This window comes from Podospora anserina, chromosome 5 (genome assembly GCF_000226545.1).
Source record: "Podospora anserina S mat+ genomic DNA chromosome 5, supercontig 7".
Taxonomy (NCBI): Eukaryota; Fungi; Ascomycota; class Sordariomycetes; order Sordariales; family Podosporaceae; genus Podospora; species Podospora anserina.
The window spans coordinates 309,249-335,730 of NW_001914840.1; the positions used below are offsets into that span (position 1 = coordinate 309,249).

The following is a 26,482-nucleotide window of genomic DNA, read 5'->3' on the forward strand; positions in this document are numbered from 1 at the left end:
AAAATTCTTCAAGTGGAAAGCATTGTCTTCTTTTACCCGATGCAGAAGGAGGGCGTAGATTGCTGATTACAGCAACCAGACTGCCTACCCACACATCCCATTCGCCACTTCCAAAGTTATTTTCCATCTCGTATCCGCAGGGAGGACATGCATCAACTAAAAAGCCTCATTTGATGCCTGCTATGAGCGCCATATGATGTGGAACCATAAGGAATCTTACTCACAGTGTAGGTAGACCGGGTGGTTTATATCTCTATAGCATCACCAAGGCACCAAGACAAGACATGTGAGATATGTGCACTCTGGCTATTTTTATCTACCAGCTGTAAATTACATACAATAGAATATTTCAACGCCATCACTACAACTTCCTTCTCTGTCTCCTCAAAAACCCATCACTCAGCCTCTTGACAACCTTACAAGCACTGGGAGTACCAGGGGTTAAGAACCTGGCAGGTGTATGGGCTCTGGCACGTGGTGGGGCCGGTCCACCCGTTGCCTCCGCACTGTCCCCAGCGAACCTGCTCGGGCTGGGTGGGAGCGGAGGTGGGGGTGGGCTGAGTAGTGCTCGAGGCAGAGGTGGTGCGGGTGACAAGAGTGGTGGTGGGCTGGGCGGGGGTGCTGGTGCTGCTGGAGACGGGGGGAGCACCGGTGGCCTTGGCGGCGAGGACGCTGGAGATGGAGGTCCAGGCGGCCTTCTTGCGGAACTGGGAATCGTAGATGAGGGCATCGCCGGCGCCGTTGAACGTGGAGGGAACCCAAGAGTACTTGTCGGTGAAAGACCAGACGGTGACACCGACGCAGCGGGGCACGTCGAGGCAGGACCCGACGACGTTGGCAAAGTCGTTACCCTGGGTGACCTGGGCCTGGGAGCTGGCGGGGAGGGAGGAGTGGCGGATGTCGAGCTCAGTGTAGGCGACATCGACACCGAGGGCGGTGAAGCGGCGGAGGGTGGTGGCCAGGTTGGCGCGGCTGGGCGTGCTGCCGACGATCAAGTGGCCCTGGAAGCCAACACCGTCAATGGGGGCACCGGCAGCCTGGATGATGCGGACAATCTCGACGGCCCGGTCAGTCTTGGCCTGATTGTACTCGAGGTTGTAGTCGTTATAGTACCTAAAGATTCCCAAGTTAGAAACATAATTTCTAGGTACCGTATTCAGGCAGAATAGGGGATGCTCCACTCACAACTTGGTCTCGGGATCGTGCTTCTTGGCCAGCTCGAAAGAGAGGGGCAGGTAGTCGGTACCGAATACCCGGTAGAAGACACTGTCACGCCATGTGCCGTCGTCGTTGATGGCCTCGTTGACAACGTCCCAGTGACCGCAGACGCCCTTGTAGTGGCCCATGACGTTGGCCATGTGGGTGTCAATGACCGAGGTCAAAGTGGCACGAGTCCAAGACCCGGAAGCGACTGGTTGTGGCTGTTAGCTTCGTCCAAAACACAAATTGGTTTGCAACACTTGACCTACCCCATGAGGGAAGCTGGCTGTGCCAGACAAGAGTGTGGCAGCGGAGGAACTGGGAGTTTCTCTTGGCCTCGTTGGCAGTGATGTCACCCTGGGAATAGGTGAACTGGCCACGGCTGGGCTGAGTGGACTCCCACTTCTGGCCGTTCTCAGGCACAATCTGGCCAAACTCTCTGGTGTCTCTGAGGATGGCAGCGAACTGGGCATCGCTGTTGAGAGCACCCTCACGAAGGGCAGTGCCGAAGTACTGAAGACCGGCACGGACGGCGAGCTCGTGAAGCTGGGCCGAGACGGCGGCGGGCGCAAGAAGCGCGGCAAGGAGAGCCTTGGTGTGCATGGTGGAGACGAGGAGAGGGCGAGTATGTGGAGGTTGACAGCAAGAGACTGGCCTGAGGAGCTCCAGAAACTGTGATATTCGCTGCAGGCGGGTTGAGCCGCTTTATATCTTTAGATTGCTTGGCCAGGCCAGTGCTGCACGCAATATCGGCTTTGGGATATGAGGCTCGCGGGCCACGGTGCCTAGCGCTTGGGGAAGCATTGAGGGCATTTTACCCGGTCGATTCGAGTTGGAACCCGTCTGGGCCATCACGGAGACATGGGGACGACTGTCATGTGCGTTGGCCGATGGCGATGTGGCAGGGACGTTGACATCGGGACGAGGCTCCTCTCAACGGTGGCCAGACCCGGTTTTCTTCGGAAGAGGCTCCGTGTAAGTGCGAATCGGGAAGCCAAGACGTCGAGCGATGTTGCTTGGGCTGGCGACAGGGGCTATTCTTAACGCTCCCCGCAGCGTTAGCGAAGCCCTTAAATCCCGGAATGCAGTGAATGCCTTGGTGTGTTGCCTCTCTCTCTCTCCACGTGCTAATTAGCCTGAATCATGCTGGAAGAATTTCGCTGCGACGTTGCCCCGGTCTTGGTCGGAGTCCAGTACCGGGTCCCGAAGACAAAAACAGCACCACCCCCGAGAGCGAGCACTTCGGAGAGTGACGCGTCGTCGTGCGAGAACGTTCTGGACTGGCGCGACTCGAGGGTGCCATCATGAAACGCGCTTCCTTCAGCGCAGTCGGTCTGTTTGCTCTCGGCCCGGAAACCCTTACCCAGATCGTCAAAAATAAGGTAGCTACCCCGCCATCATCAGACATTGATCAATTGAAATTTTCTATTGTACACACACTATTATTGCACCATTTGCTAACAAGACTTATCAAACAACCACCTTCTTCTCCTTGTGCGAGCACATCTTCCCGTGGCTGGCACCTTCCTCCGCCACCCGCTTCCACCTCCTGAACTCCTGCGTGATCTTTGCGCGACCCCTCAAGTTCGGTGACGTCGTTGCGCGGGCCGGAACTCCCGAGAGGTCGTTGGCGAAGCGGGCGAGGGCGCGGGCGGCAGCTTTGGTGTTGACTGTCAACGCATCCCAGTTGATGTTGTCGAGCGTGTCGCAGGCCTGGTGATAGCACGGATCCCAGGGCTCACCGGCGCCCGTGAACAGCATGGCCGTGGGAATACCCAACTCGACGAAGCCGACGTAGTCCGAGTTGCCGTCCTCAAAACCACCCCGCTCGACCGTCTTGCCCTGGGCGACAAGATATTCTTCCAGCAACTGAGGACCAACGCCGCTGTTCTCGTCGGAGCCAACAGCATAGATGGGCTCGATGGATCCAATCATGTCGTAGTTGAAATAGTACTTGATCTTGTCGGCCTCGGCAGGCGAGAGCTGGGATGTGTAGTACAGCGAGCCGACAAGACCGCTCTCTTCAGCACCCCACCAGGCAAACCTGATCTTGTTCTTGAAGCCCTTGTAGTTCTTGACTGCGCCCATGAGCTCGAGGAGGGCGGCTGTGCCACTGCCATCGTCATTCACACCAGGCCCCTGCTGTACGCTGTCGAGATGCGCACCGAGCATGATGACGCTGTTGGGGTCGCCCTCCTTGGTCTCAGAGATGACATTCCACGTCTCGCGGGTGTCGGCAATGGCATCGACCAACAAGCTCACCACCACATCCTCACCAGCACCGAGGCGGGCAATCCAGGCCTCTGCCGCCTCGAGGGGCACAATGCCGACGGGGACGAGCTGTCCAATGTTCTCAGCACCCAGGGTAGGGGTGGCATAGTTGATACCTGGGGCTTGGTTGTAGAGAATAACCCCCAACGCTCCCTTGGCTCTGGCAAACTTCAACTTGTCCGACACAGCACACACACCTCTCTTAACCAGCGCCAGCTTTCCAGTGGCATCAATGCCATCCCAATCGCTCTCAGCACACATGCTTCCGGCCTCATCGTTGACGGGCGTGTTGATCAAACTGGCCGTGATGCCGCCAGGAAGGGGTGTGGCGGGGTTGTACTGGGGGGATATCACAAACACGTCTTCCCCGTCGGGGCCAGTGACCTTGATCTCGAGCGTCTTGTCGTACGTGTGGTTGAAAGGTTGAATAAAGGTGTTCATCTCGGGGTGGAACCGGCCCTGGGCCCGTTCAACAACAAAGTCTACAGAGGCCTTGTAGCCGGGCTCGCCAAAGGCACGGTTGCCGCCATTGCGGTCGGCAATGTGGTTGAGGTTCCATAAGACGCGCTGCAATCTGTGCGATGTTAGCAAGCTGCCCGAGATTCAGTTGGTAACAGGCGGCACGGGGCCATACTCATCGGTCTTGATATCGGCCTCAAGTCTGTCAGCAGTCAAGGGATCGGTCGCGATGGCCGTCGACGCGAGAAGCAGGGCCGACCCGGCCTGTCTAGAAAGCTTCATGATGGCAGAGAACGGGCCCTTCTGATGAAAGATGTGACATTCGAGGTGATGGGAACATTGTGCAGATCATGGGTTATATCGTGGTTTTCATACGCGTCGTCCCATTGCTACTGAGAATGGCCTATATGTATCCCTGCTATTGCCGCAAAATTGACCTGCCGTATTGGGGGATAGCATATACGAACAGATGTCGCAGCAGAACGAGACATCAAGGTATGGTGATGAGAGTGGAAGCTCGGGTGGTGACGCTGCCAAGACGCAGTGTCACGACGGTTCGGCACCTGCCTCTCTGGGTCGTGATGGTTACATTAGCAGCCACCCGCCAGTTCGCAGTGCTGGAGGGACGCCTGGCAAGTCAGGTGAGGCGGTCAAGGTGATGGGCGACAATCTACTCACCTGCCAAGATTGGGGTAGCTGTGTCGTAATATTGGTGATGACGGCATTCTGCCTGTATTAGGCAATCTACTCGATGCATTGAGATGAATTAAACCACTTTCCATTTCCTCGGTGCGACTTCTGATTGCTTGCACGGACGGTCATTATTTGCGCATTTCTGTATCCATAGTCGCACAAATGACAAACACGGAAATATTAGATGGCCCTTAGCATTTGCAATCCTGTCTCGTCTTTGTCACAGCAACATGGAAATTATCGTGATAGACCCTGGAAAGTTTGATTTGGGTGCTCAGGGATGTCAGCTTGTAAAATCACATACCTCGATCGACTGTTTTGTGTCTGAGACGCCATCAAACTCCGTAGTTCCAAGGTCCAAGCCACCACAAGATTAGTCTAGCTCAAACCTTGATGCCTGCTTTCATTTCCAGTGGCCATACCCATTAAGGCTGCCCAGATAAAAAGTATGCCCAGATGAACAGAGGCGAGAGTAAAAATTAGATGATGCATGTTGAATGCCATTTTCCAGAGCTGTCCACATCTCATGACTCCCATATGCCTGCTGCCAACCTCCCACCACAAGGGCAATCGATCTGGTCAATGGTATTATTTGGGTGTAGACAAACCAGGACTGTCGTCATTTTTTATGCTGTCGGGAGGGATTATCATTGACTTTTTAGAGAACATAAAGGCTAAAGAACGGCAAAGGGTGGTTGATAGAACTTGCATGTGACTGACTGAAGTTATGGTGAGCTAGGCTGTGGTGGGCAACGTGCCAAGAGCCCATGCCTGACCAACCATGCACCGCCAAGGCATGTCAACCTCCTCGCGACGACGAGGCTGCCAAAAGAAACTCAGACAGGCATCTACTCTGGCCTAACAGAAGCTGACTGCTCTCCGGCGGGGCCTGTATGGCGGGGTCGATAGAGGGGTGTGGCTGGACAAGTGTCCAAATGTTTGGCATCACACTTTAGTCGCTATTGTCGTGTTACTTTGGAGAATAAGCAATAATTGCTGGTAAGATTGTGCCTGAGTTGGTTGTTAATGAGAAGTGGATGTCTTGGTGGCTTTCACCTGAACGCTTTTCATTGTCTTTGAATACTTTCCCATTATCTGCTAATGCGTCTTGCTATCTTGAACACGTATTATATATATTTAAAGGCTCTTTCATTGTATCTTGACGCATACTTATTATCTTTTGACAGCCGTTCCAGTTCTTTCAAGTCATGACAAAAATCACCTCAATGCCTATCAGGTATCTGTCAGACCATGAGTCAAGATACAAGAGGTGGCCTTCTGACTGGGCAACTCCTATCGTCTCTTGTCCATGTGTCCCACCACACACCTCAGTTGCTCCTTCCGCATCAGGTCCCAACCTGACCTCTATTCACTTGGCTGTCAGCCGTTTGCAGGTCTTTTGGCCACGAGCCCTCCTCGTTGCGCCTGGCAGCCAGTCGGAGGGCCCGTCAGCGCTGCTCTTTGCGCCCGGCAACCAATCAGATGGCCCAGCCCCGCAGCTTTTTTCACCTGCGTGCCTGCGACAAATTTCCTCTTCCGCATTTGTTACAAATCTTTTCCAGTTGACGGTCCTCGATCCCAATCTCGACTTTTCCACCCCATCCAATAATTCAGCCACACCCTTCACACGACCACCACACTTCAACCTCAACAAGGCCGAGTTGCAAAAGGCGAACAGTTATGGCCGAAGAGGATTGTGATCACAATGGTGCCATTGTAAGTCACAGCCCAGGTTGGCGAGTTGTTCGACTCACTGACACCATTTCGACAGGTCGACCAGCACCGTGCTGCTAGCACCGAGAAGAGCCAAGGCTCAACCATGCCAGAGATATGTCCGTCATCCGGAGTCGATGCATTCAGCGCAGTACCTCCATTCCAAATCGTCCTCGCCGGAGTATGTTGATTTATTAATGGAATTATGATGGCAGCAAGCTCGGAGGGGCTGGCCGAGGGATGCTCCCACATGGTCAGCTGACTTGTTTATCGAGGATGAAGCAGGCGGAGTGGGGCACTGATTGGCGTGTCGTCTGTTCCACTTGGGCATACCAGTTCGCTTTCGTGCTGACGGATGGACAATCATATAGGAAGCTCTTGCCAAGTTGTGAAACCCCCGTGGTGATCACATCGACCGCGATACTGAGGAATTGAGGTCCGAGTTTGCGACATCTGCCACCACCGTGATCAAGGCTTTCGACAAACTCGCGAATCATACCACCCAGAAGCAAGGCACCGACGAGACGCTGTCATCAATGACGACCCTGGTCCAGCAGGTTGGCACCATGGCTACGGCTCAACGTACGATCGAAGGCAAATTCCAACGAGCCGATGACGAATTGAAGGGCATATCAGAGCGGCTTGCCAAAGTTTGCTTGGATGTTACCAATACCTAATGTCGAGTGCAAAAAGAGACCGAAGCTGTTGAAAAGGCGCAGTCGACAGCTTCAACAGCAGCCCTCAAGAACTTAAGCGATGTCAAAGATCTGACCAAGATCCTGGGCGACATAAAAAAGCCTCAGCTAAGAATTTTAATTCCATTTCCAGTCTGGACGGCAAGGTCTCTTGGAAGCTGGGGGATATTAAGATCCGTCAAAACAATTTGGAAGGTCAACTTGCGAATAATCAGCGCGAACAGAAAAGGTTGAAGATGTAGCTGGAAGGAGTCAAGGATAAATATAATGGGTTCAAGCTCTGGGCCAAGGGAGAGGTCACCGATGTCGAGAATCGGGGGAATGGCGACAGCCGGTAGAGTGGGCGTGAGACTGATGTCACACAGTGTTTGGTTAAGAATCGAAAACTGCGCAAAGATCTCGAGGCTCTGCCCCAACAGGTTTCAGATCTGCACCCCGACCTTGATTTGGTAGATGCGAAACGTTCCAGGATTGCATAAACCGAGAAGAATCACACCCTTAACTACGACGCGGACAGACGATGGTTTGACTGGACGGAGAACGGGGAGTTTGTTTAGTTTCGCTTGGGTAGAGTGTGTGTTGGGTGATCACAGCCCATACGGCATCCATTTCTACCTACCAAGACAAATACTACATGGATCAATAGCCCCATTGCTTGCACCAATTTCTCATCAGGTCTCCCGTCACGGCCTTCATGTTCTTCATAGTCTTGCTCCTCCTCATTGTCCTCTCCATCTCCATATCGACATATCCCTGTCCCTCCTTGACCTTCTCGTTCCAAGTCTTGTACGTGTCCAACAGCTTGACACCCGGATTCCGGCTGACATCCTCCGTCGTCGCCGCGCTCTTCTCCAGTTGTTTCACCCACTCCTCAAACGACACAATCTGCTTGATCCTGTCGCCGTAGAAGTCCTTGACTGCCTTGGCCAGCTCACCCCACTGCACCTTCCTAGGATTGATGCCATGGAAATAGCCCCTGATCAGGTCGACCGGCACATCCTCCGTCACACCCGACACCTCCAGCACCATGTGGGCAATCCCCTCAATCGGCACCCAGTCCACCGTCGTCATCTGGCCCAAGCTGTTGGGCAACAGACCCATATACACCGAACTGGCCACCACAGATGGCAGCCACTCCTGCCTGTTCCAGTACCCCTTTTCCGATGACGGCCCCCCAATCTGACCCACCCGGATGATCTCACTCGGCACCCCCGACACCTCCGAAGCCTTTTCCAAAATCAACGAACTGATCAGCTTCGACCGTCCATACCCGCCAGTGGAAATGTCAAAATCCCGCAGCGACTTCTCCGGCACCGGTTCCTTCTTCCTCCAGGCATCCGTCGTGGCGATGGAGGAGATAAACACCACCGGCACCCGCTTGTACGCCTTTCTGCTAAAGTCGGCCAGGTTGCGCACGCCCCGGATGTGCGGCTCGAAAGACTCGGTTGGCATGTTGAAGTTGACGGGCCACTGGTTGTGGATCACGCGGTCGACCTCGCCCAGGAGCCGGTTGTAGGTTTCCATTCCCAAGCCCAAATCGAAGAGGGACATGTCGGCGTGGAGGAACTCGGCTTTGGAGAGGTCGGTTGTGAGCCCACGCTCACGCATGCTCTTGAGCTGGCGTTCTTTGCCGTTGACGGCGCGGTTGAGGCAAATGACCTTTTTGACGCGGGGGCACGAGGCACAAATGCCTAGCATGTAGGACCCGAGAGCGCCTGTTGTGCCGGTGATGACGATGACTTGGTCTTGGTCGGCGGGAGGTGGCTTTTCGGATTGTCCCGAGGGCATATCGCGGGTGTACTTTTCTAGCAGGGCCTCCATGGCGTGTTCCTCATGATCAGGCTCTCCGACGGTGGCGTCCTTGCCCTCCTTGTTGACGACTGACCAGACATAGTCGGAGAGCCTTTTGGCTGTTGGGTTGCCATAGATGACACGAGTGGCCAAGGCGGAGGAGTCCACTGTGACGCCTGCTGCGCTGAGGCCTGCACGCAAGAGACGGGACAAATTAATGACTTGCATTGAGTCCACCCCCACAGAGAAAAAGTCAGTGCCGGGTTCGAGCCTGGGTGCACCGAGTTGGTCGGTAAAGATCTTCAAGATGCACTCGTTGAGGGCGTCCTTGGATGACAGGTCCAACACCGGCGCTTCCCCTGAGCGGACCTCGGTGACATGTTTGTAGATTTGGTCAATTTCGTCGTTGTACATCTTCATTGTGCCAACTCGCTGGATTGTTCCCTTGCCCGCTCGGAGAAAGGGCTTTTTGGGGTTTGACAGAGCCAAAAACTGCCGCCCAATCTGGCCATGTGCCACCGTCTGCTTGTTGGCCTTCACAACCAGGGGCCAGACACTGTCAAGGAACTTTTGCTCGTCGGCGGGATGCTCTGCAGGCTCGAGGATCAGTGCTGGCTGGAACCGCCCGCTGCCTACAACGAGTGCGCCCTTGATCTTGGGATGATTCATCATGGTGGTCTCGATGTCGATGGGATTCAACTTCTCGCCGTTGGAAAACACAATGATATTGTCGCAACGGCCTTGATAGATCCAGTGATCTTTGAGGGTGGGATGAGGCTTGTACAGGTCCTTGGTGCTGTACTCTTTGAGATCGGGAAAGGTGTAAAAGAAGCCCAAGAAGCCAGGCTCTTTTGTTCTGCGGACAATGATCTGCTCGTATGCATCATCGTCGGCTGTCTTGCGCCACTCGCAGCTGAAGAGGTCCGAGTTGATGATGAAATACTGCCAAAGCTTGGGATCAGGCTGCCAGTAGATCAAGAAGGGCGTAAATCTGACGGGTTAACTTCGAAATGCTCTTTTGCTGAAGGGCAAGACTCACTCTGTAGCCGAGATGACGTTGAGTAGTGTCACGCCGTTGTTGACAAGCCTGTCCCCTGGGTCTTTGGCAAGGTTGCCTGGGATCGTTAGCAACCATGACTCTCAAGAGACGCTGGGAGGGTAGGCACTCACCTCCACCAAAGCCGACAAACTCCAGCTTGGCGAGAGCCTCGACAGATTCTGTGTCGTGGCTCAGCTCTTCCAGAACAGCAGGCGGCAAAATGACGGCATCCACCTCGGCGTGATGAAGATACTCCATCACTGAAACAGAACTCAGGGGAACATTTCCAATCCCTAACGCAGCGGGCACATCCCAGTAGTGAATCATGATCATGCTGATATACATGGCGGCAGCATGGTAAAGAGGCACTGCCAATGTGTTAGCGCGTCCTTCCCACATGTCGGATCAGACCCCGCTTACTGGGATGAAGGATCCTGTTGGCTCTCAGTGCCATCTCTTCAATCCACAGTCGTCTCCCCTCCCACTCCCCCAGCTCGTGGATTTTGTCGCCTATCGCCAGCATTCCATGTCTGCAAACAACCGGCTTGGGAAATCCCGTACTCCCACTCGTGTGCAGAACCAGCAAAGGATCCCATTCGGCTTCGTCAAACGTCTTGTTGTAAGGGTAGTGCTCAATGGTTTCTTGGGGGAACCACATGTCGACGGGAAAGGTCATTATGGCGGCCATGTCGCGCTCTTCCAGCCACGGCTGGACCATGTTCTTGAAGGACTGATCAAACCAGATAATGTTGCAGTTGCACTGCTCAAAGAGGTTCAACTGGCCTTCCTGGGAGTTGCGTGGAGAGATGAACAGGGCCTGGTACCCTGCCTTGACGGCGCCGATGGCGAAGATTGGGTATCGAACATCGTTGGGACCAATGTAGGCCACTGTGGGAAAGGAACCGGGTTCTGGCTTTCCGGTGGTACTGACGAGCTTGTGGGCTATGCGGTTGATGGCGTTAGCAGCATCTTTGTATGTGATCTTTTTCCATCCATCCTTTGGGTGAATGGACCGCGGGACCGAAATCCATTCTCTTGTTGGTTCAAATCTCGCCCGTTCGTCGATGATGTTGGGGATAAGGCGCCGGCCAAACTGAGGTGAAGACATCGTGCAGACTTGACACAAGACAGCTATTTCCAATGATGGGATGGGTTGTGTTGCTTGTAGGTGATACGGGAACAGGTGCGCTTTGTCCGCAGGAGATTCTGTCTTTTAAAGAGCCCATGTCACTCTCACTATCATCCCCATCAAGCAAACCGGTTGCGTCGGAACTCAGTCCCTCGCGGCGCGAACCGGATGACAGTTCTCAGTCATTCCCAATGGAGAATTCCGCCATCATATCTGGGTCTCGATGTCTGACCGCTCGTATTGCTGGAGTCAGATGCATCATCATTATATCACTGCTCCGACAACGTCTGATCTTGTTCAGGCATCATCGGTTTTGGGGTGTTGTTCAGGGGCCGATAACAGTTGCCGTAGGCTTCGAAAGAAATGATGAGGCGGGCGAGATTGTCATGAGTTTGGAGCTGTCACAATTGCTCCTCCTGTCTCGGAGGCGGTCAAGGTCGAAACTAGCATCTGCTGGCATATGGGTCCTGCCGGCGCATCAAGCGATGACGACACGCGGAACAGCCCGCTAGCCCACCCGCTTTGAGGGGAGTACGCCTGGGGGCCCAGGTGCACCGATTGTTTCATATCATTCTCGAGAAGCCGCAGCGTTCCGGATGCTGTTTACTCGGAAGCGCGGATGCAGCTGTCTCGCTTGTTCGGTTTTGGAGTGGGCCCCGAAGCTGCCGCCACCGCGAAGGTCGAGGTCGGTGAGGAGTGAAAAAGGCACATTTGGTCTATCATTCAATATGGATAAGCCCGAACCTCGTCTTCCCTGCTCAAGTCGAGCCCCCTATCCAACTGTTCTTGGTGCTTCTGATCCAGGTACTCCAGCAACACATCTTGATACTTGTCCTTACCCTTGTATCTGCTAACATCATCACCCCAAGATCGTACTGCGCTCGCAAGTCGCCCTGGCACATAATCTTCCTCTGCGATCTCGGTGACCGGGTGAAAGTACGTTCTGATGGTAAACACTACCCCTCCCGAGTTGGGCAATCTCCTCAGGGTTTGTCTCTCGGACCGGAAATAATGATGCTGGATCGCCCTATTCTTCTCGGCCGTAGCCCACGACACATTGGGTGCGTCCTCGAGTCCAATCGACCATGACCAACCCAGCTGGTCGTCCACCTGAAAGAAGTAATTGTTGCGAGCCACCATTTCTTGTGGCTTGACACGTCGGAAGAAGTTCATCATGCCCTTTTCCAACTTCTCCTTGTACTGTGGAACATCCCCCGACTGTCTCTTTTGTTAGTTGTGTCTCTTTCTTCAACACCCATCCCGACAAGACAGCTCGAACATACAGTGTGGATTTCGCTCAACCCCATCCCGAACTTGTCCTCCAGTCGCCAGAAGCCTGGCAGCAATGTCGCTCCAGCTAGGAGATAGTAATTCCCGTCCTCCCTCTCAATCATGATGGCCAGATCATCCTGCACAAGCCTGGCAGCCATCTGCATCGGGTCCTCGACCAGCAGACCTTGCTCATCGCCCTGAAAGTCAAAGTCTTCCCCGCTCCAGCGATTTTTCACCCCCTTTTCTGTCTTTTGGTACAAGGATGGATACCGAGCCGGCAGGTACTCCCGAAACTCCTGCAGCAACTCCATCGCGGCAGGGTAGGCCTCGGGGTGCGTCTTGCACGACTTGTCTCCCCTGAGGGCGATGCGCTTTTGCTTCTCGGCGTGGTACTTGGGAAACTGGTTGTCGAGCTCAATCCAGTCCTCGTATTGGGCTTTGCGTAGTCCCATGGTAACGTGATAGACCGGGCCGTAACGGAAGGGTCGGTAAGGGAGAGGCTTGGTGGTTTCGATGGACCAGTCGGGATATGGCTCGGGCGTTGGAAAGCGAAAGGAGGAGGGGACCCAGTGGCCCCATTGTCGTTCGGGTGACTTTTCGAGGGTGGGGGTGGATGCTCGGGGAGGGAGGCCGTCTTGTCGTCGGCGGAGGCGCCAGAGCTGGAAGAGCTTTGTCCATATTAAAAAGCTTACAAGAGTGAGAACAAAATGGATCAGAGAAGGGCCCTCGGAAAGGCGATATGTGAGCGCATCGTAAAACCCCATGTTGGCAAAGAGGTTGCGACAATGCGCAGCACAACGGTGACACAGAACAATCCCGCCTCAACAGGCTTGCTGGGAGCTGGGTAGGCAGCAGGAGATATATCTGCCATCACATCCCTCGCTGGCTGCCTTATCACTTACACCTGCGCGCGCAACTGTTGGTGGCGTACCCCTCTCAAGCTCTTATCAGTGACGCAGCTCTTATCAGGACTTTATCTCCCCATTGGGTAAAAGTGTGCATTCAGCACCCAGCCGATAGGAATGCCCGGTATCACCAATCATTATCGATGGGGCACGCATTATCATTGTTGTGCAAATATTGAATAAGAAGTCCTTGATCTGGACTCAGCATGACTGCGAACAACACCGTGGTGCGGAGCTGGTTCGGCATGCCGGGGTCAGACAAATCGCCAAGCTGAGAGCGACAACGACCAAGTGGAACCTCAAGATGTCTATTTGGACGACATCCCTTGATTACCCAGGTACCTATCAAAAGTTTCTAATCATCCCACGTTCATATCTTCCTCTCCTCTGCACTGGGGAACTTCTTGAACATGTCCATCAACTTGTCAATCGGCGCAGCCATCAACCCTGCCACTGTCTCGTATGGCGGCCTATCAGGTGCTCCAGGGTGCGATTGTGTCGGCACAAAATGCTTTGTCCTGTCAAAACTGGCCGCCATCTTTTGGGAGTCGCCCTCCTCGATGTGCTTCTCCAACAGTGGCAAGTCATCCTGTTCCTCTTCCTTGATGTGCTGTCCCAAGGTTTCCCAGAGCGAGTCAATAGCTGGAATAAAGCTGGGGTCCGAGGCTTCCATTTGCTGAAACTCATAGAGCTTCTCCTTTACCTGTGGAGTTCTTAGCATAGATGAACGTGTATCTAGGCGAGAATAGGCGGCTTACTATCTGATGCTCGCTTCTATCCTTCTCTGCCAGCTTGAGTCCGTCAGGCACATGTTATTCCATGGCTGGGTAGACAACGAGCTCTTCCGCGATCGAGTGTCGGGCCAACTCCCAGACGAACTGATTTTGCCAACGGACCTTCTCATCGTCCGACTTGGCAGACTTGATCTTGTTGTAGTAGGTCTCTAGCTCGCGGTGGTCGTGCTTAATGCGGTCAGAGACTCTGTTTCCTGCGACGGTGGCCATTCTGGCGACGGAGATGAAGGATGGTCTTTGGCTGGAAGATGGAAGCGAGAACACTGCCCTGGTAGATTGTTTAGATAGAAGAGTGGTCGGTGGTCTGATGCACTGGTTGAACATGGTGAAGAAAGTATTAGCGTTGTGTTGAGATGCTGTGCAATGACGGAGTTGGGAAGACAGTCAAGTAGGTAAGACAGGTAGGTATGCGATGGTAAGTTATTAACTGGCTTCGTTGTGGTAAAAGCTATCTTTCTTATGCCTGTGCTACCTTACCCGGCGGATCATTCAATGACGCCTTGATGATGAATGATGGCGGCCATTTCTTTCATGAAGCGACGTCTAGGTGAGCCTTGATTCCCATAATTGCTGGGAACCAATCAAACAGGAATAGCAATACCGTCATAGATTGCAAATTAGCTCTCTTTGAGTGGTCAACTGAGCTCGGAAATCGTATGCGATGTAAATCAATTGTTGAGGATCTAGAAGCTGTCAATCATTGATCGCTGATGCCTTGGCGTCCTAGTCAATGACCTCATCACGCTGTGTTGCCCTCGCATACGCAATCACCGACAGCTACGTATCTACTGAGATGGAACCATAAACTTCCATACATCATCAACATCGCGGCCCTTTGTCAATTTCCTCAAACATCCAACTCAATGCCCACCTCGGACGGCAGTCCCAAGGCACCCTCGCCGTCCTCAGAATATCTCGCATCACGCCGGGTCCAATATCCCGCAGGCTTTGTATCTCTTCGGAAACATTGTGAGCAGTTATGGCCAGGAAATGAACAGTATAGGCGGTCCAGTGGTGAAGAGGCTCGAGTTCCGAAACCTATAGCTGACCTGGTCATCTGCTGAGAGGCTTGTGGTGAACTTCCAGGTTGTCGAAATATGGGAAAGTGTTGGATGCTGTGGGAAGCGAGGGTGGATCTGATCAATCAAAACGGTTGAACTCCACCAATCAGGAGGGGGTCGGTTGCTTGCAGCGCAGGCAGCTGGTTTGAGACCTTGTATATCCCAGCTCGAGGCGTGCCATGCTGGCGTCGCTGGCACGCTGGGAGAGGGCGGTCAAACCTTCGAAACGCCCGGTTCAGATTGGGTGGGACAGGGACGAGAGCGGAGCCGGGACTCGACGTTAAAATAAAGATAGGAAAACAGCGAGGCCTGGCATAGCGTTCAAAAAACGGCAGCGCCATCGGCGCGGGGGCCAAACTTGGCGTCGCGGGTGGCACGGAAAGATCGCGGAAGCTTGGACCACAAGACAACTTGCATCGATTTCGGCCCAGGCTCGAGTTCGGCTTCTTATTCGGGTCGGCCTGTGATTTGTCGGCCCTCTATCCGCGTATCCAAACATCACCACTTCCAACGGCCTCAGGTCGCAGACGGATAAATACCACTGGCACTGCAGGCCTTGCACCGCATGCAAACCAGGCGGGTGCTACCGTGCCATTGACCACAGGTTCTCTGTTATGGGATGATAAACGTGCACCAACGCAGTTTCCCGCAGTGCCCGCCTGCTGCCCGGCGCTCCTGCTGGTTCAGATGAGCCGGCTGGCAGGCTGGCAGTGATCGGCACGGCAAATTGCCCACCCGCAAGGAATTCCACATGGAATCTGGAAGGAGCCATGGGGGGGGCAAGTGAATCGTGAGCAACCTACCTATTTATCAGCCATAGTTCCCACCTGCAGTTTACCGTCTCTCCCCCACAGTACTTGCTTCCAACAGCAAACATGGCACAGACCGGGACGCTGCTGCAGACATTGGCGGCCAAGCTGCCACTTCTGCTATCCACGGCTGGGCTGCTTGTGGCTGTTTTTCTGGCCCAGGTGCTCCTCAAAGGGAACCCACTCGCAAATCTCCCTGTCGCCCTGGATGATCTTCCCAGCGATGAAAAACGACGACAGGCCTTTTTGACGCGGGCCAAGGATGTTTACGCTACCGGGTACAAGAAGGTAGGATACTGCCAGCGAACGACAGGTAACATGGCACCGCAATGCTGACACACGCCTAGTTCAAAGACAGAGTCTTCCGAATCATCACGTCGAACAAGTACCATGTCATCATTGTGCCCCCAAAGTATCTCAATGAGCTCAAGAGTCTTCCCGACGACACAGTCAGCTTTGACGGCGCCATTGAGCAGACCATGCACGCCAAATACACCAAGCTCGAAGTCGGCCACAAGCTCATTCCTCACATCGTCAAGAGCAACTTGACGCCCTCGCTGGTGCGACTAAACCCCACCATTGCCGAAGAAGTCCAAGAATCTTTCCGTCGGGAGATGCCCGAATGCGACGACTGGACTCCTGTCAACATCAACTACAAGCTTCTCCGTATCGTTGCCATGGTGTCAGGCCGCGTCTTTATCGGCCCGGAACTGAGCCGTTCAGAGGAATATGTCGATGCAGCTATCAACTACACCATTGACCTCATGCACGCTCGCCAGGCTGTGGACACCATGCGCCCGTGGCTCCGCCCTTTTCTTGCAAATCGTCTTCCCGAGATCAGGAAGTTGAACGAGCGCCTTGCTCAAGCCGATGCCTTCATTAGACCCATTGTCGCCCATCGCAAAAAGCTCCCAAAGGAGCAGGCCCCTGATGACATGCTGCAGTGGATGCTCGATGGCCAGTCTGAGAAGTTTGGCGGTGAATACAAGACCGAGACCCTTGCCAGAATGCAGCTGGGCATTAGCTTTGCTGCAATTCACACCACCACCATGACCACCACCAACGTGTAGGTTCTTTGGTTTGTCTGACAAGTAAAAGTTGTTTTTCGCTGACAGCTCCATCACAGCTTTTACAACATGGCCGCCTACCCCCAATATGTCTCTGTGCTACGTGATGAAGTCCGAGAGGTCCTCGCACAGAACAATAACACGTTCACGTCGGCTGCTCTTCAAGGCATGAAGAGGCTGGATTCTTTCATCAAGGAAACCATGCGAATCGACCCCGCCGGTTTTGCGGGGTTCCAACGTCGCGTATACAAGCCCTTTACCCTCTCCAACGGCCAAGTGATCCCCGCCGACGTTATAATCGAGGTGCCGGCCCACGCCCTTGCGAAGGACCCCGACGTATTTGAAAGCCCAGACCAGTTCAACCCTTGGCGGTTTTACGACATTCGACAGAAGGCCAGGGAGCAGGGCGCAGTCGAGGAGGCTGCTCAGAACCAGTTCGTCAGCGTCAACCCATTGGTATTGACGTTTGGGTACGGAAGACACGCCTGCCCAGGCCGGTTCTTCGCCGCAAACGAAATCAAAATGATTATCGCCAACACCATCTTGATGTACGATATGAAGCTGATGGACGGGCACACCCAGCGGTACCCCAATCTTGAATTTGGACTTTCGGTGAGTAGCCCATTCCGTTTCAAACAAGCACTGATACTGACCCGATGCAGTCTGTTCCTGATCCCACCAAGGAGCTTCTTTTCAAGCGAATCGAGATTGCTTAGACGTGAGCAGAAGCACACACCCATAGCACGTGTTTTGGGGAAGCATCAGCAGCTACTAGGTAGTAGAAACAAATTAACTGATGCAAGAATCACTCCACAGTTACTTTGGGTAATGAAATTTACAGTCGATGGCCTCCAGATCCAGGGGCCAGAGTACCGGGAGCCAATATTTTGAACACATGACTATGAGCCTTGCCATATCTAGCCCATCAACTCGTCTATGGTGAAATTGTGGCGCCCTGGGCCAAAATTATGAGTTCGAACCAGAACTGTCTAGTTTGTGTGGCGTATTACCACACGAAAAAAGGTCGGCTTGGCCATGCCATGTAGATGCGTATGGACCACCAAGCTGTCTTGCGGCCCATGTCACACGTCAACTCCAGCCCTTGTAACACACCAATCCTCCCTGGGTAAATGCCAATGAACGCCATTCTATAGATGCTACGAGGCACTGTCAGATGCTATACCTGGAGGGGGCCCGTACTCTACCCGATTGCTTTTTCCACTCACTTTGTAATGTTGTGTCACAGTTAACCCAACGGCAGGTCGCGCCACATGTGGGGCGCAGGTCGCCCCTAGCCAATCATTAAGGAAGCCAGGGAACAAGCCAATCAGGCCAGGACAAAAGTGCTATGGCGCCAAGGCTCACGAGCAGTCTGCAGGATGCAAGATGCTAAGGGTGATCAGAGGCATAGCACGACGAGCACGTTGCAGGATGCAATGTGCTAGGGGTGATCGGGGCCATAGCAGGGTGAGCACCTCACGGTCCCAAGGTCTATATATACGGAGGAACTGGCTGGTGTAGATAGACAGTTCCGCAGTATGCAATTCAGCTTGTATTCACGGTATCTAGTGTTTACATTGAGACATCTTGTTGTGCACTGTTTAGCTGCACCGAACCAATTGTCAGAAGTTACCTTCAACCAGTATCCCTTTCAGAGGTTCTGTACAGGGGTTCGTCACATGTTGGCCATTCTTCCAAGACACTTTTTAGTCTTTATCTGCCTAATGCCCCCTGCAAAGGCAAACATGTTGCAGGTTTCTAAGCAACCCGTCTTTCCAGAGCAGACGGGCCACGGCTCTCTGCTGGCCCCGTGTTCTTCCCGGTCAAGGGAAATGTATTGCCGCTTTTGGACTTGGGTGGGGTGTGTAGTGAGGAGCAACACTGCCTCTTCCACCCTACCCCCCTATCAATTTCAGCTTGGAAAAAATGTGTTTAATTTCGAAATGTCCAAATTAACCAGCTTAAATTCGAATACCGAATTTGCAAGTCAAGGTAAGGCCTAGCTGAATCGTTATGTAAACCAACATACTGCTTGTCTTAACGACAGTTCCATTTTATATTTACATACCTACCTAAGCTTCTTTATTACTTCCTATCAACAAATTAGCACTTATGGCGTCATACCTTCCTAGTTCCTTAGTATTAGCTACCGCTTTAGTAGGCTTAGTTACTGTAGTTAAATTATTATGGGAGCTGTCTCGTATAATAAAAAAAAATACGAGTAGTGTATATTGAATAATTATACTAATGAAATTAATACTAGGCTGCGTAGAGCTTTGCGAGATAACAGAATTTTTTACTAAAGCTATAACTTCTGGAAGAAAAAAATCTTAATTGCCGTCTAGGAATAGGACCGTATATTAATACCTAGGAGATGAAGTCCAAATCCCATCTACTTACTATAGTATTTAAGTGCCGACCTCCTTAATATAAAGTTTTACTTATACTAAGATTAATTAAATAACCTAAAGCTTTATTTTAAGTAAATATAGAATAGTCTTAATTATTTACCTATATTAAATATAACTTATATATTTAGCTCGATCTCTAAAAAGTTTTTTATATACTTCCCTAGTAAAAGAACTTAACCCTAAGAAATTTCCGTTTTTTCACGCTTACGTATAACGAACCCCTATCCAGAACCTCTAAAAGGGATATTAGTTAAAGGTAACTTCTAAATAATCCTGGTTCGGTATAGCTAAATAGTGCACAATAAGATATCTCGATATAAACACAAGATACCGTAAATATAAACTTAAATTATATATTACGAAACTATCTATGTACACTAGCCAATTCCTCCGTATATATAGACCGGTTTATTACCATTATTATTAATAATAATATCGATTATTACTTATCGTTTATCAAAAGTTAATAATAATCGTAATTATTACGCTTAGTACTAATAATAATCCGACTTCCCTACTTTTCCGTTCCAGTGGTTGGACGGTCGCGCCCCGCGCTCCTCACTTATGTCACGTCCGTGACACAACCCTGTATAGGTTCTATATTATAGGCCTATCAGGGCTCACCAGCTAACAATATTATATCGTTAATAATTCTAAAGGGTTTTAAAGCTTACTTAAAGATACTTTATTAGTCGAAAAAGCTTATAAAAGATAAGAAATCTACTATAGATGCCCGCTTAAAGCAGATATAGTTAAAGAATATTTATTATATTGTAAAAACCGTTTTTAACGCGCCTATATACCGCCGTAAATCACCGCCTATAACGATCCCCTATTTAGAACCTCTAAAAGGGATACCGGTTAAAGGCAAGCTTTTAGATATTAGATCGGTATAATTAAACCGTATATAATAAAAAAATTTAATATAAATACTAAATACCGTAAATATAAACTATAATTATATATTACGGAACTATTTACGAGCCGTTCAATTCCTCCGTATATATAAACCGTAAATCCCTAAGTACCTTTATACCTAGCTTACTCCCGCTTACCAGTGATTCGTAGTAATCCTCTAACGCTTATTACACTTACCTTGTAAGCGTGGTGATCCGGCTTACCTTTACTAAATAGTAAGCTATATCCTACCCTGCTATCTTATTTCTTACCTCCAATTAGTAAACGTAATTAACTACAGTCTTCTCCTGGCCTTACTATATAGTTGGTTCGTAATACGATAGTATATAGATAATTATAATTTTGGCTTTAAAAATCGGAATAGTAAATATTAAAATATATAAAAAGTTATGCTTTATAATTATTCCGCCGGAGAGCCTGAAAATACGAGCTTAATGTACCGAAGTACCTATATTTTTTATTACCCGTTTTATTTTTAATTTTTGTTTTCTGTCGGCGCTTACATGCTTTAGGTTCATTAGAAGACTGAGGGGTGTGAATGTAGAAGATACGGAGAGAAATCTTCCTCAGTTTTTGGCAGTATATCTTCCGAAATCTACATCGGATTTCCCTGGAAATGACAGTCTGGATGTTCTGCACAGGATATATGTCTTGGCTGCCTTCTTGTCTTGTAGCTCTCTCTGTTTGTGGACCCTTGAAATTTTTGCCACTTTTTCCGTCTTGTCACATTGTCTACCTCTGAAAACATATCTTCCGTATATGTTTTCAAACACTGATAGACATCTAAACCTTACGCACGTTGGGCATGACCCGAAAGATACGAAGTGCAGGTCTTTCATTTTACACTGGCTTCACTAAGGTAGCTTACCCAGTACCCAAACCTCTCGCTTCTCATCCTTGGGGTCCTCTAAACAGTTGCGTAACCGTACGTCTAGTCTCCCATACGCAAAGCAGAGATACATGAATCGTAGGTTTCCAGGGCCCCAACCCAACCACAAGATCAGACTCGACGAGACGCGGGGCATGATTTGATCCTGTTCTTCTTATCCGAACCCTCAAGATTGCTTCTGCTCCAAGGATACTGTTCCGCTCCCAACTGAACTCCCTCTTTTTGGCTACCTGCAAAGGCTCTCTGTACCTATCTAGATGCCTTGCTCCTCGTTGCGCAAGTATATATGTGCAGCTCCTCCTGAGTCGCGGTGGCCGGCATCGTAGCTGTTTCCCTTTGACATCTAGACGCTGAGAGGCAGATCAGCTGCATGGCGGCAACGTCGGTCTCGGCTCCTGGTTGCTGCTTCGGGGCTTGCGCAAAACATCGCTGTCCGATATCTCGAGCAAGCCCTTTCGCTTGGACTTGATACCGTCGGCTATTCTAACACACTCATAAAGAGAATTCCGACACGAAACAAGCCCCCTTCAGCCTGGTTCAGTGAGTCATCAACCTGTCAAGATCGCTGAAACAATGTCCAGTGTTGTTCCCATGGGCCGAGTCGCTACCAGTAAGGCGTCTCCTTGTACCCAGCTAAAGAAGCTTTGATACCGAATTTCCCAGACTGTGTTGCCCAATCGTGCAGCAGGTCAAGCAGATCGGAATCCCTTCGAAAGCTTGCGTGTTTTTTTTCTGTCATCTCGATCGCCAAGTTCACTCTCGATGTGGAAGCCAATGTTCTTGTGATGCTTGATAAGCCTTGGCACCATGCCACCCATGCATCTTCACTCAAATGATCAACTTCCAAGCATCGCAGCCAAGCCTTGCGACAGGAGACTTTTGTTTGCATCATTGAGATTCCCGATAGCAAACACGCCCAGCAGCTTCTAGAAAAGGAAAAGAAAAACAAGGATATCACGTCGTTGGGCTTTAACACCAAGACGGAAAAGAGTACCGATCGCCTGACAAGCCAAAAACAAGGAACTGGAAGCAACCGAATCCAAAAGCTCCTGTGCTGGTGCTCTTGGCCCCCAAGCCTTGGAACTCTTGGAAGATGGAACAACCAAGAAGCTGATGCTCCTCCCAGAACCACTTTGCCAATCCTGCCAAGAGGCGACAAGAAATTTTCCTCATGATAACATCAGACCTGAACCCTTGAGCTGGGATTCTTTTGCGGCCAAGAAGGAGCAAAAATGGGCATCTGTTGCTTAAAAAAGACACGCATCGCGATGATCCGAGAATCCAGTGCTCAAAATGATCCAGAACCAGACAATTGCACCCGTGAAGATGGCAGAGTTGTTTGACAGCCCTGTGGAAAGGCCGAAGATCCGGCATTGTGTTTTGCCGAGAAAAGTGGACCCGGGTTGAAATAGGGGCCCCCTTGCTGGCCACTGTGTCCCCCCACGCAACTGTAAACAAACTGGCACTACTGTGAAAGTCTCGTGAGCGCTACTCCAGCTACTAGTTCATCATGTGCAATTGCCAGCAACCTCTTACCACTTCGCTCGCGTGCTGCCGCGCTCTAATCAGCAGAGGCTCTCTTGATCTCGACAGCCCAAAGAACAACATCCAACGACAGGATCACCAACAGCCAAGACACTCGGCACAGAAATCTGGATGTTGCAGTTCTCCAGCCAAGCCAGCCAAGTGTAGCCAAGCAGAGGCCGAGACTTGGTGAGACGACTGCACACCAATGGGTTCTTGCTACCAAGACTGATCAGACACGAATCCATCTTCTTATCTCGCCTTCTTTCCCCCCAGGTGAGAGCTCTTTGCCCTCGCTGGGGCTGTCACTCTTTTGGTCATTGTCGTTCTCAGATACCACGGGGTTACTCCAGGGACGCGAAGGAAACGATGGTTCCTACGATCCAACTTCATTTGCGGCAGGCCGATGTTTTACTCCCAGGAAGACATACCAGAACCAAGGCTCTTGGCCTACGCATCAAGACCCTTCCTCAAGGGGAGATGGGTATGCGAGGAGCCCCCGCGACCCGCACAAAATGCCGCCGAGTGTCTCCCCATTTCCCGCCGGTAATGGAGTGATTTTCCATTTCTCTCTTCTTTCATTCTTTGAACAAGTGTTGGAGGATATCCCGGGTAAATTGTGAAGCGCAAGTGGGATGATGACACAGCTGGCCTGCGTCTGGGATAGCAAGCTTAACGGTTGCTAGTCGATCCATTTGCGCTATTTCGCTTCCTGCTTGGGTGCCTTTTTTCATAATCTCTTATTTTATCTCTTGGTCCTCCTTCCCCTTCCCTCGCCCTCTTTCCTCTCCTCAAGCATCAACAGTATCAACAACTCGAACTTGCTGGCCAAGCAACGCGACTTCAACATACACCCCCCTCCCCTCCCACAAGGCTTCGGTGCCGCCTAGGCATCCCGTCTTGCTCATCATGCCTGTCCTAAACGTCAGCGAACTCAATATTGTATTGACAATTATTGGTGCTTTCATCTTGGGATTCGGCGTCATCTCGGTCCTCATCAAGAACCGATGGCTTCTCGGCGAAGCTCGTAGGTTTCCCCCAACTATACCAAAAGAGCCATGATGACTGACATCACTCAGTCCCTGCTATGACCCTTGGTATCATTCTTGGTCCACTAGCGGCCAAATTTCTAGACTCTTCGCGATGGGGCTCAGCCGAACCAGGCCAAGTATCTGAGATCACGCTGGTTTGTCTTGCCCTGCATCTCATCACCACTCGTGCCTATCACTAACACTGTGATTCGAGGGCATTACACGAGTGGTTATCGGCGTCCAGCTTGTCATTGCTGGTTTTCAACTGCCGGCCAAGTACCAAAAGCTTCGGTGGAAGGAGATGCTCATGCTCATGCTTCCCGTCATGACAATCATGTGGCTGTGCTCGACTCTCTGCATGATGGCCACCATCCCCAAGGTGACCCTGCTGGCGACCTTGGTTATGGCTGCTTGCATCACCTGTACCGATCCCGTTTTGTCACAAGCCGTTGCCAAGGGCCCCTTTTCCGACAAGTTTGTCGCCAGAGACCTCAGAGAAATCATCTCTTCGGAAGCCGGCGCTAACGATGGCTTTGGTTTTCCGTTTTTGTTGCTGGCGACCTATCTCATGCGGGCCCAGACCCCCGAGGCATCGACACTCGTCGCTCGGGCCGGAGAGGAAGTGGTGAGACATGGCGGAGGAGTAGGCCAGGCGATTGGCAAATGGTTCCTCGAAACATGGCTCTACTTTGTGCTCATGTCGATTGCTATCGGTGTTGTGGTTGGATATGCTGCTGGGAAGGGGCTGAAGTTTGCCTTGCAACGCAAGTGGGTAGACTCTGAGAGTTATGTGCTCTACCCCACTGCGCTCGGTGTAAGTCGTTGGAGCCGTCCGGTTTTGAACTGACCCGTGAGCTAATCAATCTCAGCTGTTCTTGCTTGGTGTCTGTGGCATGATCGGGGGTGACGATTTGCTGGCTTGCTTCACCGCTGGCAGTGTCCTAAACTGGGATGGTGAATACATGTGCGAGACATTGGAACGACATGATGAGGTAAACTCATCCGTTGATGTCCTCCTCAACTTTGGAGGCTTCATGTACCTCGGCACCGTGATCCCATGGAGCGAGTTCCATCAGCCAGACACGACCGGCATCACAGTTCCCCGCCTTATCGCCCTCGGGTTCCTCATCCTTGCCTTCCGCCGCATCCCTGCTATTTTTATCATGTACAAGTTCATGCCGAACGTCATCAAGAACTGGAAGGAGGCCTTGTTTATGGGATACTTTGGCCCCATTGGAATCGGAGCTGCCTTTTACGTCGAACACACCAGGCATCTTTATCCGAAACTCGCCGACGCCGATGAAGAGATGGGTAATTTGCTGAGGGCTATCGGGCCAACGGTGTATTTCCTCGTCTTCTTTTCCATCGTCATTCACGGTCTTTCCATCCCCGCCTTGAACGCAATTTATGGCTGGTACGGTGTCCAGCCAATCCAGGACGATGCCATGCTTTTCGAGCGCAAGTCTATCCGCGTCCCGACCCCCGTCAACGCCGAGGTCGGTGACGATCACACGTTTATCGCCTACAACCGCTTCTCACGCCCCGTTTTCGATGATGCCGAGTTGCCGACATTCGACCGCACCGTTTCCATGGGTCGCAGGTCGATGAGCCGCGTTTCGATGGGCCGCCGATCCATGAGCAGAATCTCTTTGAGCCAATACCCTACCATCAGCAGGGCCCCCACCATCAGTAGAGTGCCTAGCCAGAACCGTGACCGTGACCGGGAAGAGAAAGACGATCCGGCCGATTCAACTGGCACCTCTAGCCTTTCGAGCTCAGCGGAAACCAAGGCGCCCGAGGTTGAGACCCCGTTGACCCCCACTCCCCAACCTGCACAGACAATAGAGACGCCTGGGTTGGGACGTCCAACAACTATAAAGTACGCGGTATAGAGAGTGTGCTTTTTTGCTGGTTTTCCTTCTCTGTTAGACTGTAGATAGTGTCTGGATTAATTAGACGCGGGTTGTACATACTACTTAATATACTGCGGCAGGCCCTCAGTGCGCTGCAACATTTCATCACGATAGTTTTCCCATCAAACCAATGGTTTGGGATAGATTCTCATCTATTAATGACAGAGAACTACGTTGCTATTCCAAGGTATCGCCAGCGTCGCCAGCAAAACTCGCTCTCTTGCCGCGGTTCTACCTCTGTGTCTATCCCAACCTCTCTCCCGTCCCCTCTAGGTACATCCTAGTCGTACACGATCCGCCCGGTCTGAAAAGAAAATCAAAAAGCCACCAAAGATCCTCTCTGCAACTATCCAAAAGAGCGACAAGAGCTTGTCATTAACCACCAAGCCAGAAATCATGAAATCAGAAAATCAATCCCAAAGAATCATCCCTCAAAGAATCATGCCAAACATCCCAAAAGATCATGTCGCTATCCCGCCCAACGTGTCGAACAAGCACTTAGACTCTGTTCTTGGCCTTGGCCGTGGCGGCGGCGGCAGCGGTGCTGCTGGACTGGAGTCCTGGAATGTTGATCTGGCGCTTGTTCTTAGCCTTGGCAGTGGCGGCGGCGGCGGTGGTGCTGCTGGACTGGAGTCCAGGAATGTTGATCTGACGCTTGTTCTTAGCCTTGGCGTTGGAGTCGGAGTCGGCAGCGGCTGTCGCGGAGGCGCCGGCCGAGACGACAACAACACCAGAAGGCAGGGTGACGCCGCTGGGGATGCTAACACCGGAGGGGAGCGAGATGGTGACGGCCGAAACGGTGGTGAAGATGGCGGTCATGGCGACAAAGAACTTCATTTTGACGGTTGGGTTGGTTGTTGGTTGATTAAACGGTTGGGTGATGTGTTTGTTGAGATGT

The 26,482-nt window shown here is 51.7% G+C and overlaps 8 protein-coding genes and 1 pseudogene across 9 annotated transcripts; 3 read left to right on the plus strand and 6 right to left on the minus strand.

The window, feature by feature from the left end:
• Window positions 1–416: 416 nt before the first annotated feature.
• Window positions 417–1,803, minus strand: PODANS_5_12430 (uncharacterized protein; the record flags this gene model as incomplete). The annotated part of the gene is made up of 3 exons (XM_001904475.1): window positions 417–1,113; window positions 1,186–1,411; window positions 1,470–1,803. 3 exons carry the CDS (start codon window positions 1,801–1,803, stop codon window positions 417–419), a joined length of 1,257 nt encoding a protein of 418 aa, XP_001904510.1.
• An 867-nt stretch (window positions 1,804–2,670) lies between these two features.
• Window positions 2,671–4,212, minus strand: PODANS_5_12440 (uncharacterized protein; the record flags this gene model as incomplete). The annotated part of the gene is made up of 2 exons (XM_001904476.1): window positions 2,671–4,045; window positions 4,106–4,212. The coding sequence occupies 2 exons, from the start codon at window positions 4,210–4,212 to the stop codon at window positions 2,671–2,673; spliced, it is 1,482 nt and encodes a 493-aa protein (XP_001904511.1).
• Window positions 4,213–6,303: 2,091 nt separating this feature from the next.
• Window positions 6,304–7,013, plus strand: PODANS_5_12445 (uncharacterized protein; the record flags this gene model as incomplete). The annotated part of the gene is made up of 3 exons (XM_001904477.1): window positions 6,304–6,339; window positions 6,395–6,517; window positions 6,765–7,013. 3 exons carry the CDS (start codon window positions 6,304–6,306, stop codon window positions 7,011–7,013), a joined length of 408 nt encoding a protein of 135 aa, XP_001904512.1.
• Window positions 7,014–7,670: 657 nt separating this feature from the next.
• Window positions 7,671–10,969, minus strand: PODANS_5_12450 (uncharacterized protein; the record flags this gene model as incomplete). The annotated part of the gene is made up of 4 exons (XM_001904478.1): window positions 7,671–9,813; window positions 9,862–9,937; window positions 9,993–10,250; window positions 10,282–10,969. 4 exons carry the CDS (start codon window positions 10,967–10,969, stop codon window positions 7,671–7,673), a joined length of 3,165 nt encoding a protein of 1,054 aa, XP_001904513.1.
• Window positions 10,970–11,713: 744 nt separating this feature from the next.
• PODANS_5_12460 (uncharacterized protein) lies at window positions 11,714–13,026 on the minus strand (the record flags this gene model as incomplete). The annotated part of the gene is made up of 2 exons (XM_001904479.1): window positions 11,714–12,208; window positions 12,274–13,026. The coding sequence occupies 2 exons, from the start codon at window positions 13,024–13,026 to the stop codon at window positions 11,714–11,716; spliced, it is 1,248 nt and encodes a 415-aa protein (XP_001904514.1).
• A 511-nt stretch (window positions 13,027–13,537) lies between these two features.
• Window positions 13,538–14,285, minus strand: PODANS_5_12470 (annotated as a pseudogene; the record flags this gene model as incomplete). The annotated part of the gene is made up of 2 exons: window positions 13,538–13,870; window positions 13,926–14,285. Coding segments are annotated over 2 exons (693 nt in total).
• A 1,612-nt stretch (window positions 14,286–15,897) lies between these two features.
• Window positions 15,898–17,789, plus strand: PODANS_5_12480 (uncharacterized protein; the record flags this gene model as incomplete). Its single annotated transcript, XM_001904481.1, has 3 exons — window positions 15,898–16,119; window positions 16,179–16,897; window positions 16,958–17,789. The coding sequence occupies 3 exons, from the start codon at window positions 15,898–15,900 to the stop codon at window positions 17,787–17,789; spliced, it is 1,773 nt and encodes a 590-aa protein (XP_001904516.1).
• A 5,760-nt stretch (window positions 17,790–23,549) lies between these two features.
• Window positions 23,550–25,563, plus strand: PODANS_5_12490 (uncharacterized protein; the record flags this gene model as incomplete). Its single annotated transcript, XM_001904482.1, has 4 exons — window positions 23,550–23,667; window positions 23,720–23,826; window positions 23,886–24,485; window positions 24,541–25,563. The coding sequence occupies 4 exons, from the start codon at window positions 23,550–23,552 to the stop codon at window positions 25,561–25,563; spliced, it is 1,848 nt and encodes a 615-aa protein (XP_001904517.1).
• Window positions 25,564–26,082: 519 nt separating this feature from the next.
• Window positions 26,083–26,421, minus strand: PODANS_5_12500 (uncharacterized protein; the record flags this gene model as incomplete). The annotated part of the gene is made up of 1 exon (XM_001904483.1): window positions 26,083–26,421. One exon carries the CDS (start codon window positions 26,419–26,421, stop codon window positions 26,083–26,085), a length of 339 nt encoding a protein of 112 aa, XP_001904518.1.
• Window positions 26,422–26,482: the final 61 nt, after the last annotated feature.